Source organism: Epinephelus lanceolatus, chromosome 16 (genome assembly GCF_041903045.1).
Source record: "Epinephelus lanceolatus isolate andai-2023 chromosome 16, ASM4190304v1, whole genome shotgun sequence".
In the NCBI taxonomy this organism is placed as follows: Eukaryota; Metazoa; Chordata; class Actinopteri; order Perciformes; family Serranidae; genus Epinephelus; species Epinephelus lanceolatus.
Window position 1 is genome coordinate 38,214,169 of NC_135749.1, and position 13,909 is coordinate 38,228,077.

The 13,909-nt window shown below is 41.8% G+C and overlaps 1 protein-coding gene across 2 annotated transcripts in view; it reads right to left on the reverse strand.

The window, feature by feature from the left end:
- rfx5 (regulatory factor X, 5) overlaps window positions 1-13,909 on the reverse strand; it is a 43,488-nt gene that overhangs the window by 9,318 nt on the left and 20,261 nt on the right. For both annotated transcript variants that reach the window (XM_078176080.1, XM_078176079.1), the window contains exons 5-8: window positions 10,172-10,294; window positions 9,964-10,083; window positions 4,287-4,362; window positions 3,662-3,860 (exon numbers count right to left, since the gene is read on the reverse strand). In XM_078176080.1, coding sequence (XP_078032206.1) covers window positions 3,662-3,860; window positions 4,287-4,362; window positions 9,964-10,083; window positions 10,172-10,294 — 518 coding nt within the window. The remainder of the gene's footprint in view (window positions 1-3,661; window positions 3,861-4,286; window positions 4,363-9,963; window positions 10,084-10,171; window positions 10,295-13,909) is intronic.

Sequence of the window (13,909 nt, forward strand, 5' to 3'; positions counted from 1 at the left end):
AGCTTTGTGCAGCAACAGGCTGCAATAATAGGAAGAATGTATTTTCATTCCACCTGCTTCTCGATCCGCATACACAGACATCCACAGATCCTCTGTTCAACACGGTGGTGGAGAGTGATGTGGTGAGACAGGAAGAGTAACCGTTTTCTTAACATTGGATAAGCCTACGGCGGGGTATCTCCTTTATCCAGTATCTCTGGTCCAAAGTCCAATCGCAAGAGGGTGAGTGTCCATGCGCCGTCCAATAACGCGCTGGCCACCTGGCACTCAATATGCTGCTGCAGTGGTTTGTTTTCCAGTGACATTTCAGGTATTAGCTGAGCTATTGAGTATCTTTAAGCAGTGAAAGTTATTATTTATTTCTTTTTACTTGTAGGTTAGATTTGGTTATATATGCTACAGTGATTTGTTTTCCACTACAAAGCTCTATGGTGCGAGTATTTTACTTGCATTTGCAACTAAAAATAGTTTTGTGCGAGCAAAAGAAATCATTCAGGAGCATGCTGTGCGAGTACAGATTTCAACCAGCAGCAGAAACGAAAGGCGAATCCTTCCGGTTGTAGGTTGAACAGGGGTCAATACGGTGGAGCACTATGGCCACCACAAGATAACGGCTTACCGGCGACCGAGAAGCCCAGCTCCAGGTCCAATAATTTCCTCTTTGTTGGTGTCATGACTGCCCAAAAGAACCTGAACAGCCGAGCCGTGGTGGCACACAGGTATGTGGCGTGTCAGAGGAGAAACAAGTCGTTCACTAGGGTTGGGTCGGTTCTCGGTAATACCAATTCGGTTCGGTACTCTGTCTTGGACCAGGTTTATTTTTGTGTGAGACCAACCGGACCGCAAATGTCATTTTACAGCCTGTGTCTGCCTCTTCGCCAAGCGCACAGCGAGCCGGAGAGAAAGGGGGGTGGGGGTGGGGTGGGGACTGAGCTAGGGGGTGCAAGTGCGCATGCGCCAAGGCCTCTACTGTAGCCTGGAGTTTGTTTAACAGTGAAGGGGAATCGATATTGGCGGACAATTTAGTCTCTAAGAAATCAAAGAATGCACCAATATGGCAACACTTTGGCTTTGAGCCAGACGAAGGAGGCAACCCTTGTTTGCACTGACTGAGTAAGCTAAACCTGCAAATTTATTTGTAAGGAATAAAAAAAAATTGTGTTACTGTCACTCTGTTGTCCTATGGTCGTTTTTTATTTTAAATGAGTCAATTGCGCCTCCAAGTGGCGAAAATCGGGTATTACCGACTTGATGTGGCTTTTCACAAAAACCTGACCGTTTTTTTTTTCCCTCATACCGACCCAACCCTGCCGTTCACATTTCTCTCTTTGGGGCAGGTAACGGTCCACAAAACTTACCGCACTTTAGGGACTGTTCTTAACTTATCAGAGGAGAAGGGTGGCTGGTTGATTTTTATTTTATTTAGTTATTTTATTTTGATCCCCCCCTATGTTAATCACTTATTGATGCTGTTTTTGAAGTATGAATAAGTCAATAAGTAATTTATTCCATTGAAATATCGGTGATGTATTATAGAAAAGTGATTTATCTTTTTATAAATGACAAAAGGCACATCTGCCTCATTTTTGCTCTGGTATCGTGATACTACTCAGAACCGTGATACTTTCACTGGTATCGTACTGTGGTCCCAATTTTGGTACTGTGACAACACTATTAGGGGAGCTAATGCCGGCCGCATTTTTCTGACCAAACCTGACCCGAGTCCGAGACAATTATGACTGAGCCCGGCCCGAACACGACAGGAAAGACTTTCTGATTTTTAAGTCCAAACCTGTCCCAAACCCAACGCAGTTTGTTATCTGACATAGTTATTGTTATGGACAGTGTGTAAATGACCATCAAAAGGCTACTGTTACCCACAGTCATACACGCTGCTCACACAGCAGCGCAGCACGGCACTGTACAAACACTCAGTTGGAGTGGAGCCTGTGTAACATTCATGTGTTGTTACATAAATAACAAATTCCAGCACTTGAATAGGCCATAGCACAGCACAGCAGTATGTCAAGTGGGCCGGCCGACATTTTCAGAACAAAACAGAACAGGCTGCAGTGAGAGTCTCTCTCCATGGGATATTTAAAAATAGCAGGTTTGTACATTTGGTCCTTCTCAGGCAAGCTTGGGGGTTTAACGTTGTCATAGCTCACAGGAACAGCACTAGAATATATGCAGGTCACATTATCCTGTCGAAATTAATATAAAAAACAACGCTTGAAGCTCCATTCATTACTAAAAGTGTATGTCATATAAAAATTAATGATCAAAGTTGTCACAGTGAAATTTAAGGCATGCTGATGGATTCATGTCGTCAGCTCAATTAATTTCTTTTTTTTTTTGGAGCGTTCTGCCTTTAATGGAAGAGGGAGTGACAAGCAGCAAAGGGCTACAAGCTGGAATTGAACCCGGGCCACAGGCTGGAATTGAACCCAGGCCGCTGCAGCAAGGACAGAGCTTTTGCACATGAGGCGCCTGCTCTAACCACAAAGCCACTGATGCCCCAGAGTAACATTACATTACAAGTTGGCCCAGTGAATCAAATTATTTTTTTCTCAGTCTGCAGCTGCTGCGAGAGGCAGCAAAACATCCTTTATTTTATAATTACAGTCTACTGATGTATAAGACTCTCCACAGTATGAACAGTGGTTACATATAAGCCTCAAAACTAGCCACAACTCAGCCCTGAGCAAAGTGACTGTCCACTATTAACCAATCAACAGACTGCAGTGTTCACAGCTCCACCTTTAAGTACCAGATCTGTGTGCTAGGTACCCCAACAGAGGGGGGACCAAAAATTGGTACGATACGGAACGGTTCCATTGGTACCATCCACAATTTTTCACAGTGGAAACAGAAAAAAAGCATACCTAACTGAACTGTACGGTACTGCTCGGTGGAAACGGGGCTATATACGCACCAATGGCACTTTAGAAACAAAAACAATGACATGAACATGTCACTAACAATCATTTACTGTCCCTGTTATATAGCGGCTGATCTTGTCCTCTGCTCTAAAGGTACGGAGCTCCTGGACCTCATTGTTTTCACTATTTGTGGATACTATGGTCGCTGTTCGTCTTTGAGTTAGCTGCTAACTGCTGCTAATCTCCTATGATGGGTCGCACACATAACACATCACCAAAACGTCACACTGTCCATGGTTGCATCCTGCTGGGTGTCCTTTTTACAGAGACATTGATTTGCTGCTGTAACTACCTCTGCTGCCAGCTTGAAGTTGGGACGACTCTGTCGCCCCATTTCGCAATCACACCTTTACATAGAACGACAAGGCGGAATAATGGTGAGACATTCCTGCCTTGAAGAAGCAGTGGAAAAGGGGCTGAAAACACACACACACACACACACACACACACACACACACATATTCTTTCACTTCTATCTTTGTGAGGACCCTCATTGACATCATTTATTCCGTAATCCCCTCACCTAAAAATTGTTACCTGAAACCCTAAAACCAAGTTTTAACCCTCAAACAGGTCTTTAAAGAGGTGAGGGTGGGCTAAAATGTCCTCAATTTTCCAAAAAATTTCCTCACTCAAAATACATATTTTGGTCCTCATTATGTGGCATGTACAAGTACAAACACACACACACACACACACATCCACACATACAGACTCACCTGCCAGCGCTGCGGAGGTCACCAGCTCGGCCTGGCTGCAGCGAGGGTTGACAATGTGCTCCTGGATCAGGTAACGAGCGATCTCCACCACCGTGTCGAATGAACGCTTTAGGATCTTCTGCGCCCAATCACAGATCAGCTCACATGCCGCCTCTGTCACTTCCTGCTTGTACGTCTGGACCAGCTCAGTCAGCTCTGCCTGGAGACGAAGAGAAGGAAATGTTAACTGGGCTGTTACATATGTGTGAGGAACAGTTTCTACAGGTGAAGCTCTTTTCTTTGTCTGTTCAGCCATTACGGCCAATCTGTAGTCCAGTTTAAATCTCTTCAGCCGAACCTCTAATTCGAGACGAGACACTGCAAAGAACTACCTCAATATATAGAGCCTAGTCACTCCACTGTGGTTTAATAATGATCGGTGGACACTGAAAACAAATTAAACATCCACGTTTACACAGCATTCTCCAGTCAAGAGAAACTGTGGGACATCCACTCATTTCATTCTTCTTCTCTTGTTCAAATAGTTAAAATTGAAGGAAAAAAGAAGAACATCAATATAACAGCTGATTATAAACTTTTGAGGTGTGTGTTAAAAAAGTATCAGAGAAAGTGTGTGTGTGTGTACCGGGTCATTCTTCAGGTCCAGGTTGGGCAGCAGAGGCATGTTAAGAACCGTCTTTCTCCTGATACCGCTGTAACAGTATGTATTAGCTGGACAGGTCAGGGAATTCAACCAGCAACCTGGACAGACTCATAAACCACATCACCACCACGAGTCTCATATGATTCTATATTAATACACACAAACACTCAGTATCATCACTTAAAGGTCCAGTGAGTAGGATTTGGTGGCAGTGAGGGTGCGGAACTGAAACTTTCCAAGCGTGTGGGAGAGCTACGTTGGCCAACACAAACACATGAATGGCCCTTTCTAGAGCCAGTCTTTGGTTTGTCTGTTCTGGGCTACTGAAGAAACCCCCTTGGCGGACTCGATGGAAGAGGACTCTGTATGTTGGCTCATTCTAAGGTAAACAAAACATAAAGATTCTTATTTTCAGGTGATTTTACAATTAAGAAAAAACACTATATTCCATTTCTGCCATTATAGCCCCCTAAAATCCACACACTGGACCTTTAATCATATTATATATTACTCTGTTGTTTACATACTAAACTATTAAACATACCTAACTGCTGCCATTTTACCTCCCAACATTGTCTTTAGCCCCTTTCACACTGCCTGTTCAAGGCAGGAATGTTGTGCTGTAATTTTGCTTTGACGTTCTGTATAAAAGGTACAACTGCAGAATGGGGGGACAGAGTTGTCTCACCTTTAAAGGAATACTCTGCAGATTTTCCCAAAAAACACTGTTCAGACCCATGCAGCAGTAATCCCTCTCCATCATCACTTATGAGTCACTGTCAGCGTTTGGTGGTGTACCAAGCCCGATATCAGAAATCACAATTTGCCTCAGAGGACTTTACAGCATACGACATCCCTCTATCCTTTGGACCCTCACAGAGGACAAGGAAAAACCAACCCAAAAAAACCCTTTACCGGGGAAAAACCTTCATAGGCGTGTACCACCTCAGCGCTCAGGTGAGGTCAGGGCTTTATAAAAAGTAAGCCACCAGACTATAAGTAGCAGGCATCCAGGAGACACAGCACCAGGGCAGGAATTTCACAAATTTCTGCCTTGATGCCCCGCCCGCACTGCCCTGGTTGATTTTGCGGTTCTCTCCTCTGTCTCTTTCCTGTCAACATGGCTTTGACACCCCTTTTGAGAAAAAAAAAATGCAATGACATTCTGGATACTTATTGAGCAACATCGAATGAGACGATGCGTACATCATCAGTGGTGGGTTTGATTGGAGCCTGGCATGAACTGCTCGGACAGGCTATAAAGACAGTTTGACACCAGTCTCTCACCGGCCAACCAGGAGACTTCATCAAACGCCTGGGCAGGGATCGGTACCGAGACCCGGTATTAAACAACCCAAGGTAAATTTAATCAACACCGTAATAATAGTAAGCTCCGCCATTATTGGCGTTACTTTTTAAAGTTTCAGTTTCAGATGAAGGGAATATAACTTCAAGATTGCTCTAGTTAACGACAGCTGCGCTTGTTACTGTGGGTAAGTGCGATAAAACCTCTGCCAGCCAAGCCAATACTTTATCAATACATGTGATCAGCATGTAGAAAGACATAGGACCCTATTTCAGTCTACTCTGTCCACAGTCTCTCATTCGTGCTTGCGGGGCTAACAGCAAAGTGTTAAAGACAAACTAAAATGAAAGCTGTCTGTGTGTAGGCTAACACTTTATCTGAACATGTACCTGAGGCAGCCGACCTGCAGACAGTGAGTGTCCTCAGTAGAGGAGGGACAGAGAGCAGGATGAATGACTGATACTGATGTTTGTCTTCATGCTGAGATAACGTGACTTTCTTCACTCAGTATTGTGATGTCAGGAGGAATATTTATATTCCAGTGAGATATTATTGAGTTTATATTGTGACTTTGTTGTTGTAAACATGACTGTTGCTGCCATGGACTGTATAAAACTATATCCTGTGTATCTGACCTATAAGGAAAATGTCAGGAGGTGAGGTGTGTGCATGTGTGTGTGTGGAGGAGAGGAAAGAGGGAGATGGTAGAGAGAGAGTGTGTGTTATTAGATACTGTTAATGTCACTTATTATGCTTCTGTGCATTGATAGCTCTTTTTAGTCTGTTTCTGCATCATGTTGAGGAGGGCCATGCCTGTATATAAATATATATATATGTATGAAAAAAAAAAGTGGATCACTTGCTTGCTGCTAAAAATGTGGCCCATTGACATAATCTGGTTTTGAAATGCAGCCCAGTTGAAATAGTAATTGAATAGCCCTGCTGTAGTTTGTTTGTTTGCTTGTTAGCTATCTAACAACACATCAAAAATAATTGTAAGCCAGTCTTGTTCAGTGAATCAGTTTATCATGAAGACTCAAAACATATTAAGATTGTTTGCTTATAAATACATAAACCTGGTTGTTCTATATTTAAAACACATTGGGTTTATTAGTGCTATTAAATAAATCACATTACTACTTATTATACTCATTATTATTACTTGAGCTTGTTTTATTTATTCATTTCACAGATAGTTATACATCCTTAGTCCTTAAATTAAATTCATTATGGATGTGGACTTGCTAAATCATTGCTTTATTTTATGGCCTTGCTGCCCTGGCTTTTGGCCTTTGTGCCCTCAAAAAATTGACAACAGGAAAGGCCTAGTGGCCTTGCCCCTAAAATGACGAAATTCCAGGCTTGCACAGCACGTAAAAAAGAAGCAAAAATAGCCAGGCAAAAACCAAACAAGAGTGAATCTGGAGTTAGCTTTTACTCGCTGGCAAACTTGTTTACAAACAGTAACCGAAAATCCTGCAAAATTTACCTTTGTGCTTGCAGTGGAGGTGACCGCACTGAATCAGCATCTGTGTAAAAGTTGGCAGGACTGCAAGGTTGAGACGTTTGACAACATGTTATGCATGTGACCCACTGAGGAAGACTTAAAAAACCATTAATAGCAGTTAGCAGCTAATTTAAAGAAAAAGAACATGGGCCGAAAATGTCCGCAAACTGAAAAGACAGTAAGGTACAGGAGCTCCTTACCCTCTGAGCAAAGGATGAGATCAGCTGCCAAATAAGAGGAATGGTAAATAAACGTATAAATGTTATCGACATGTTATACTGTTGTTATTGTTTATAAAGTGCTGCCAATACGTATGGTAGTTATATATACATACATATATATATATATATATATATATATATATATATATGTATATATATACATATAAGGAAGCTATATAAGCAATGTATATTGACTTAGGAAGAGGGGTGGGATTAAAAAAGTTTTTACTTCAGCCCACTCCTTTTCGGACATGTAAACACAAGACCACTTAGTGCGTCTCTGTTTCATTTTTTTGTTTTTTTTTTGTTTGTATTGTAAATTGTTTGCTTTTGTATTATTATTATTTATTTATTTATAGATTATTTTTCTAATTCAGTGGCTTTACACTTGTTCTTGTTACAAATACTGTTTTTGTTTTGTTTTCTTCTGCTATTTATTTATTCATTTCTTTGCATGTTCGAAATAAAGATTACTAAACTAAACTAAACTAAAACTAGAAGCTGACACTGTTGTGTTACCAGAGAGTACTTTGATTACTTTTTGCAGTAATGACTAACCTAACATGTTAGTTTGCTGTTTGAGTAATCAAATACTTAAGTACATTTTCTACAAGCCATCAGTTACTTCCGTTACTTGTAGAACACGGGTCCTACAGCTCCAAAACAGCAACGACTGTCTTTTGGTTCTAATAACGGAGATAACGTTAAACCTTTCAGTCCGAAAGAAGCCACAAAGCTTGTGGCTCGCTACGTGGTAGAAGAAATGCTGCAATTGTCTACGGTGGAGTCTAAAAAAAGGTGGAGGAGGACTCGCTGACAGACAGGTCAGACTCAGGACTTGCATTATGCCTGGTACACACTACACGACTTTATCATTATGTCACATTACACAATTGTGGAGTCAAAATCGTGCCGTGACTTGGCCGACAGACATGACACACTACACGATAGTACTCACCAATTATCCCCGGTCGTCTTTGACAGCGTGTGTGATGTCATCGGGGTATTCTTGCCCTATTCTACTACTTTTACTATTATTTCAGTCACTGTGTCTGTTCATGTGCCAGCTGAAATGTTGTTGTAGTCACCTAAAAGTGTCAGCAGATGGCAGGAGCTACATTTGAAGCACCATACATAAACATTCAAGCTACTGTATCCGCCACAACCAAGTTCTTACAAATGTTTCACAATAAAAGCCTATTTAGAAAACTGAGGGATTTTCTAAGCCGAGGTTATAAGGGGCTTTTAATTTGAAGGAAAATCAGGAAGTGTTGAGTTTGAAATGACGACGCAATGCGTTAACTTTATGAAGACAACGCATGCCGATAAAAAGTAAGAACACAAAGATACAGAGGGATTAATAAATAACGGACCGTCTATAATGTAGTCTGTTTCAAGTGAAGCTGCTAGCCTCTGCAGTTGTGATGAGTAAAAGCCCCGCCGCTATTTGTTAATGTTATTACTTTATGTCCAACCGTGAGGATGTACCATTGTTTGCTAGCTTGATGCTAATGACAGTAAGGTTAACTCAGCGGGTTGACAAAGTGCCTCTGCTGTTTCACACCATCATTTCCCCCTTTTACTCTGTGTGGTAACATCCCTAGAGGAAATATTAAAAATGCTGGGGTGTTGTTGTCATACAGTTGACTACGGCAGCAGGTCGTTCTGTGTTTCTACTGGTCAAAGTGACGACTGTGATGGGAGAACTGGATCTCAGTTAAGGGCAAGTGGTCCATAACTTTAATTTTGGAGACAAAAAAATGTAGGCTTAGCGCCCTGTGGTCCATTGCCCAATAGGAAATGTAGAATACTCAAAAGTACTTTAAAAGTGCTTGAGTTATTTTTCTCAGGGAGTAACTTTGGAAGTACTTTTAAAGTAATTGAGTTACTTTACTCAGGGAGTAACGCAGTAAAGTAACTGGTTACTTTTTTAAAAAGTAACGCAGTAAAGTACTTTGATTACTTTTAAAGTAACCCTTACCCAACTCTGTGTGTTACACGGTATGCTTGTCATGCCTGTTTTGCTTTGAGAACACCAGCGACACACTAGGGCAACATGACGCCGCTATTATTTGGTTCTGTATAAAAAAGCAAAGCTGGCATGAAGGAGGGACTCCATCACGCCCCTATTGCATAATCTCTGTGTATTTGTACTTCTATTCTTATTTTAGTTGTATGAAAACTCATTGGCAGCACAGTGGTGTGGTGGTTAGTACTGTCGCCACACAGCAAGAGCGCTCCTGGATCGATCCCAGGAGGGAGCGGGGTTTGCATGTTCTCCCTGTGTCAGCAGGGGTTCTCTCCGGGTACTCCAGCTTCCTACCACAGTCCAAAGACATGCAGGTTGGGGATAGGCTAATTGGTGGCTCTAAATTGTCAATAGGTGTGAATGGTTATCTGTGTCTTTGTGTTAGCCCTGCGATACTCTGGTGCCCTTTCCAGGGTGTACCTGCCTCTCGCCCAACGTGAGCTGGGATAGGCTCCAGCTCCCCCCCCCCCCCCCCCCCCAAAGGGGGTAAGCAGTTACGAAAATGGATGGATGGCAACCCTTATTTTACTTTTATTTACTTCTTTGTTTTAAGGAGTCATGGTATATCCTGTGCGTCCGTCCAGCAGGTAAAAGGATATTTGGACTGTCCTCTGCCGCCGAGCCGTCGGGCCTTGATGTTGGGGAAAATGTCTCTGATGATTTTCCCAAAGTTTGCGGCGCTCAGAGGGCGATGCTGCAGGTTCTCACAGTATCTCCTGACATAGACAGGAAGACAGTCAGAGATTACATGACCCAACCAAAAAACTCTGATCTGATGATGATCTGAATGTGTGTGTCTCTGACTTGTATGTCTCGTAGACATCCTGTTTAGGCAGGCAGGTGTCTGAATGCTCCTCCAGGTGACTGCGGATCCAGTTACAGGTGTGAAGCTGATCAGCTGTGTTGAAGGAGCTGGAGTCGCCACCACTACACACACACACACACACACACACACACACACTCAATATGACACACACTGCAGTATTCATGTCCTTTAGTTAACCCTTTGAAGTGAGCAACAGAAATGGTCCACCAGTGCCTACACTGACATTTTTGCTTATTGTGATGTAATTTCTTCAAATGCTTCATATCTCTTAAATCTGTACAAGCCAAGCTGAAAGGTTATGTAAGTCAAAAACCATGAGAACTGATAAAAGCATTAAAATAGTGTCATTAACAAAAAATAAAAAATCTGATATGTTTTTTCAGCTTATTCTACAACATAAAAACACAAAACATTTTGATTCAAAATATTTTTCAGTGTAGAAACATGAACAAAACATTTCTTAATTATTTTATACCCTTTTTCCATTGTCACTCTTTGCCGTGCCAAGTAAAGCCATGCTGCGGCGACTTGTGTTTACTTTGTCAGGTAGGATGCACAGTGCCACACCAAGCTGTGCCGGAGATGGACACTCTCAGGTGTAGTTACTTTAGATATTGTCATCTATATCAGCTGATATAAGCTTTAAAATAACTCAGAATCGACCAACATGCTTTTTCTTATTTTGCACAATGAATAAATATTACATACATTGATAAGATTGATACATGCAGTGATAAGAGTATGCATGCATTATATGATGTTAATTCCACTACAGAAGAGACTTGATCACTAAAATTAGGTGGGGAAAAAAGTGGATATATCGATAACATAACCATAACATTGGTCAAATGAGTTGTTACTAGGGGTGGGCGATATGGCCCTAAAATAGTATCACAATATTTCAGGATATTTTTGTGATAGCAATATTCTTGATGATATAACAAATTAGTAAAAAACAAGTTGCCATAACTATGGCACATTCTCATATATGTTGTTTTTTGTCAAGTGTCACGTTAGCTTACATTACCAAAGGTCAAGTGACCAAATCACTTGATGACACCGACTACCATGTGCGCACAGCTAGAGAAGAGAGGGATAGAAGCTGTGCTGCTGCCAGAGGAGCCGCTGAATGAGTTCCCTCTGAGCAGTGGCAAGTCGCTAAAAGAGTCTGAGAAGTCCATGGCTGTTTATAAAACACTCAGGCCTCATTTACACCGCAAGCGATGCGTTCGCGTAGTGCTCGTGAAGCAGTCCACAGTGGAGTGGCAGCACACGTGTATTCACACCAAAACCGGACAGACGCATCGTGCAGCGGCCGCTGCTGTCCTGTCAAAATACAAACCACACCCGAACCGTTGGTGGCGATAGTGCACTGGTTTGCAAATCTCCAATAAACCCCAAAGAAGAAGAAGTGAGTTTGGACCCAAAGCCCAGGGTGGACAGGTTCGCGTGCCAGTGATTATTCTAACGCTTGGAGAATTAATATTTAGCACTACAAATGAGTAAGTAGTCTTTGTCTGCTTTGTATTACTAGCCTTAACTAGCACAATAAGCCTATTAGTCTCGGTGTCTACGGTGGTCGAGAGAGGTCACAACACATGCAAACACAAGTTTTTTGTTGAATACAACGACCATTCACTTGCGACTCACGCAAAAAATTTGGCGTCTCTTCTATTTTCAAGCTTGCTCGCCAAAGCAGCGTGACTCGAGCAGCATGTAGAACGGATGTGGTGTGAATGCTCTAACCTATCAACATGCTCGCCGAAATGAAAATGCTGGTAAACAGCGACTGTTTGCGATTGCTATGCAAAGCATCGCTTGCGGTGTAAATGAGGCCTCAGTACGCCACAGTTTATTCCACACTTCTGAAGCTGCTCCTCTTTTTGTAACCACGGTGGAGTCAGTAAAAAATTTGCTTTCATCCATACTTGTTGTTGCCGTGGGCAGGGGCGAAAATCCCATTTCATGGTTGGAGGGAACACTAAACAGTAAACTTTTAGAGAATAATTCCAGGGGGGGACAAGGAAAAAAAGTTGTAGCCTGTCTTTTATACAGCATCTTTTCAGGTGTGTGGAATGAATCCGTCCTCTCTGGCTGGCTGCAGGAGCAAACCGGTTTTTTTTTTTGTTTTGTTTTGTTTTTTTACCTACTGTGAGATCATAACTTTGAAAAACGTTTGAAAGAAAAGTAACCAAAGAAAATGTGTAACACTGAATATTTCGTTTCTTTACAAGGTTTTTTGAATTTTGAAACCTGTTTTATTGACCTGTTCGTAATAAATTACTTTTTTTTGGACTTTAAACATTTATCTCAGCATTGCAAGTTATTGATAACGAGAGAGTCAAGACTCAAGCCAGCAGCAGCCACATGTAGAAAAGTGGATATACAGTGAATGTCTATACTTATGAGAAATGGCTTAACAACTAAACATTTCCTGCAATTAAACTGGTAAACTGGTTTATAAACAGTGTGCTGTGAGATCTGTCGCTGCGCACCTCACAACTGTGCGTAATAGTCGCGCGTAATTACCGCTCCTTGTCGGTTAAACTGCATGTCTTTCATGTTTGTCTCACTGACAGGTGGAGAGCCTACAGACAGGTATCCATTAGCTACGAGCCGCTCCGCCACTGACTGCTCTTGTCCTGTCCTCTCCCTCTTCTTTCTCTCCTGTACTCTCTGACTATCACTAAACTCTGGCTTTTGAACAATGCAGGAGAAACGTTGCAGACATTTTATATTATCAGCCTGGGCCTGGGACTTGTTGTAACAGTAAATGGGATGTGTTGTAACTCGTGTAAGTTAAACTGTGTCCACGTGAGTGAACATCTTAACCCGCGATGCGCGATGTGGGCAGCTGGGTCCAGCCACACGCTGCTACTGCTGCAGTTGCTAGCCCCGCTTGTTGGAAAGAGTGTGGGATATACCACTACTAGGAATGGGAGGGGGGGACTAAATCTTTTAAGATTTAAATAGCACATTATTGCGTGATTATAATGAGCACTGCTTACATTGTGCTTTTAATAAATACTACTGCATTGTTCAAAAATTATTAATTGTGTCTCAAATTATTCTAGGGGGGTACAGCTTTACTTGTGATGGGGTCATGTCCCCCCTGTCCCCCCCGGGATTTCTGCCCCTGGCTGTGGGTAATAGTATGACGTCATTATGTCAACAAGTCAAAATATTATGAGTATCACAATATTAATTTTTCATATAATATTAAAAATTACACTGGTATTATTGTGAACGAGATGATGGCACACTCCTAGTTCTTACATATCAGCATATCATGCATCCGTACTTTTAGGAACAGGAATTTCCTGAGGCTACTAATAGAAATCCCAGCATAATTACTGCAAATGACATTTGCACGGCACATAAGGTAAGGTAATTAAAGGTCATGACATGACAGGGAAGAGAGAAGCCTTAGGCTTTTGCTGTAAAAAGAATGAATGTTCTGGCTACTATGGTTCTTATTTTAGATTGATATATACAGAATTACACAAACAGCAATCTCCTGTGGCTATTACGGGGAAATTCCTGGCAAAATTCTGCTGCAATTATGGCAAAATTGCACAACACATAAGGTAAGGTAACAAAGTAATGACTTGATAATGTTGAAGAAGACAGAAGCCTTTGCTTTCTGCTGCTAAAAGAATAAATACTCCATCTGTTATGGTTCTTATTTTAGATCTATTTAAACAGGATCATGCAAA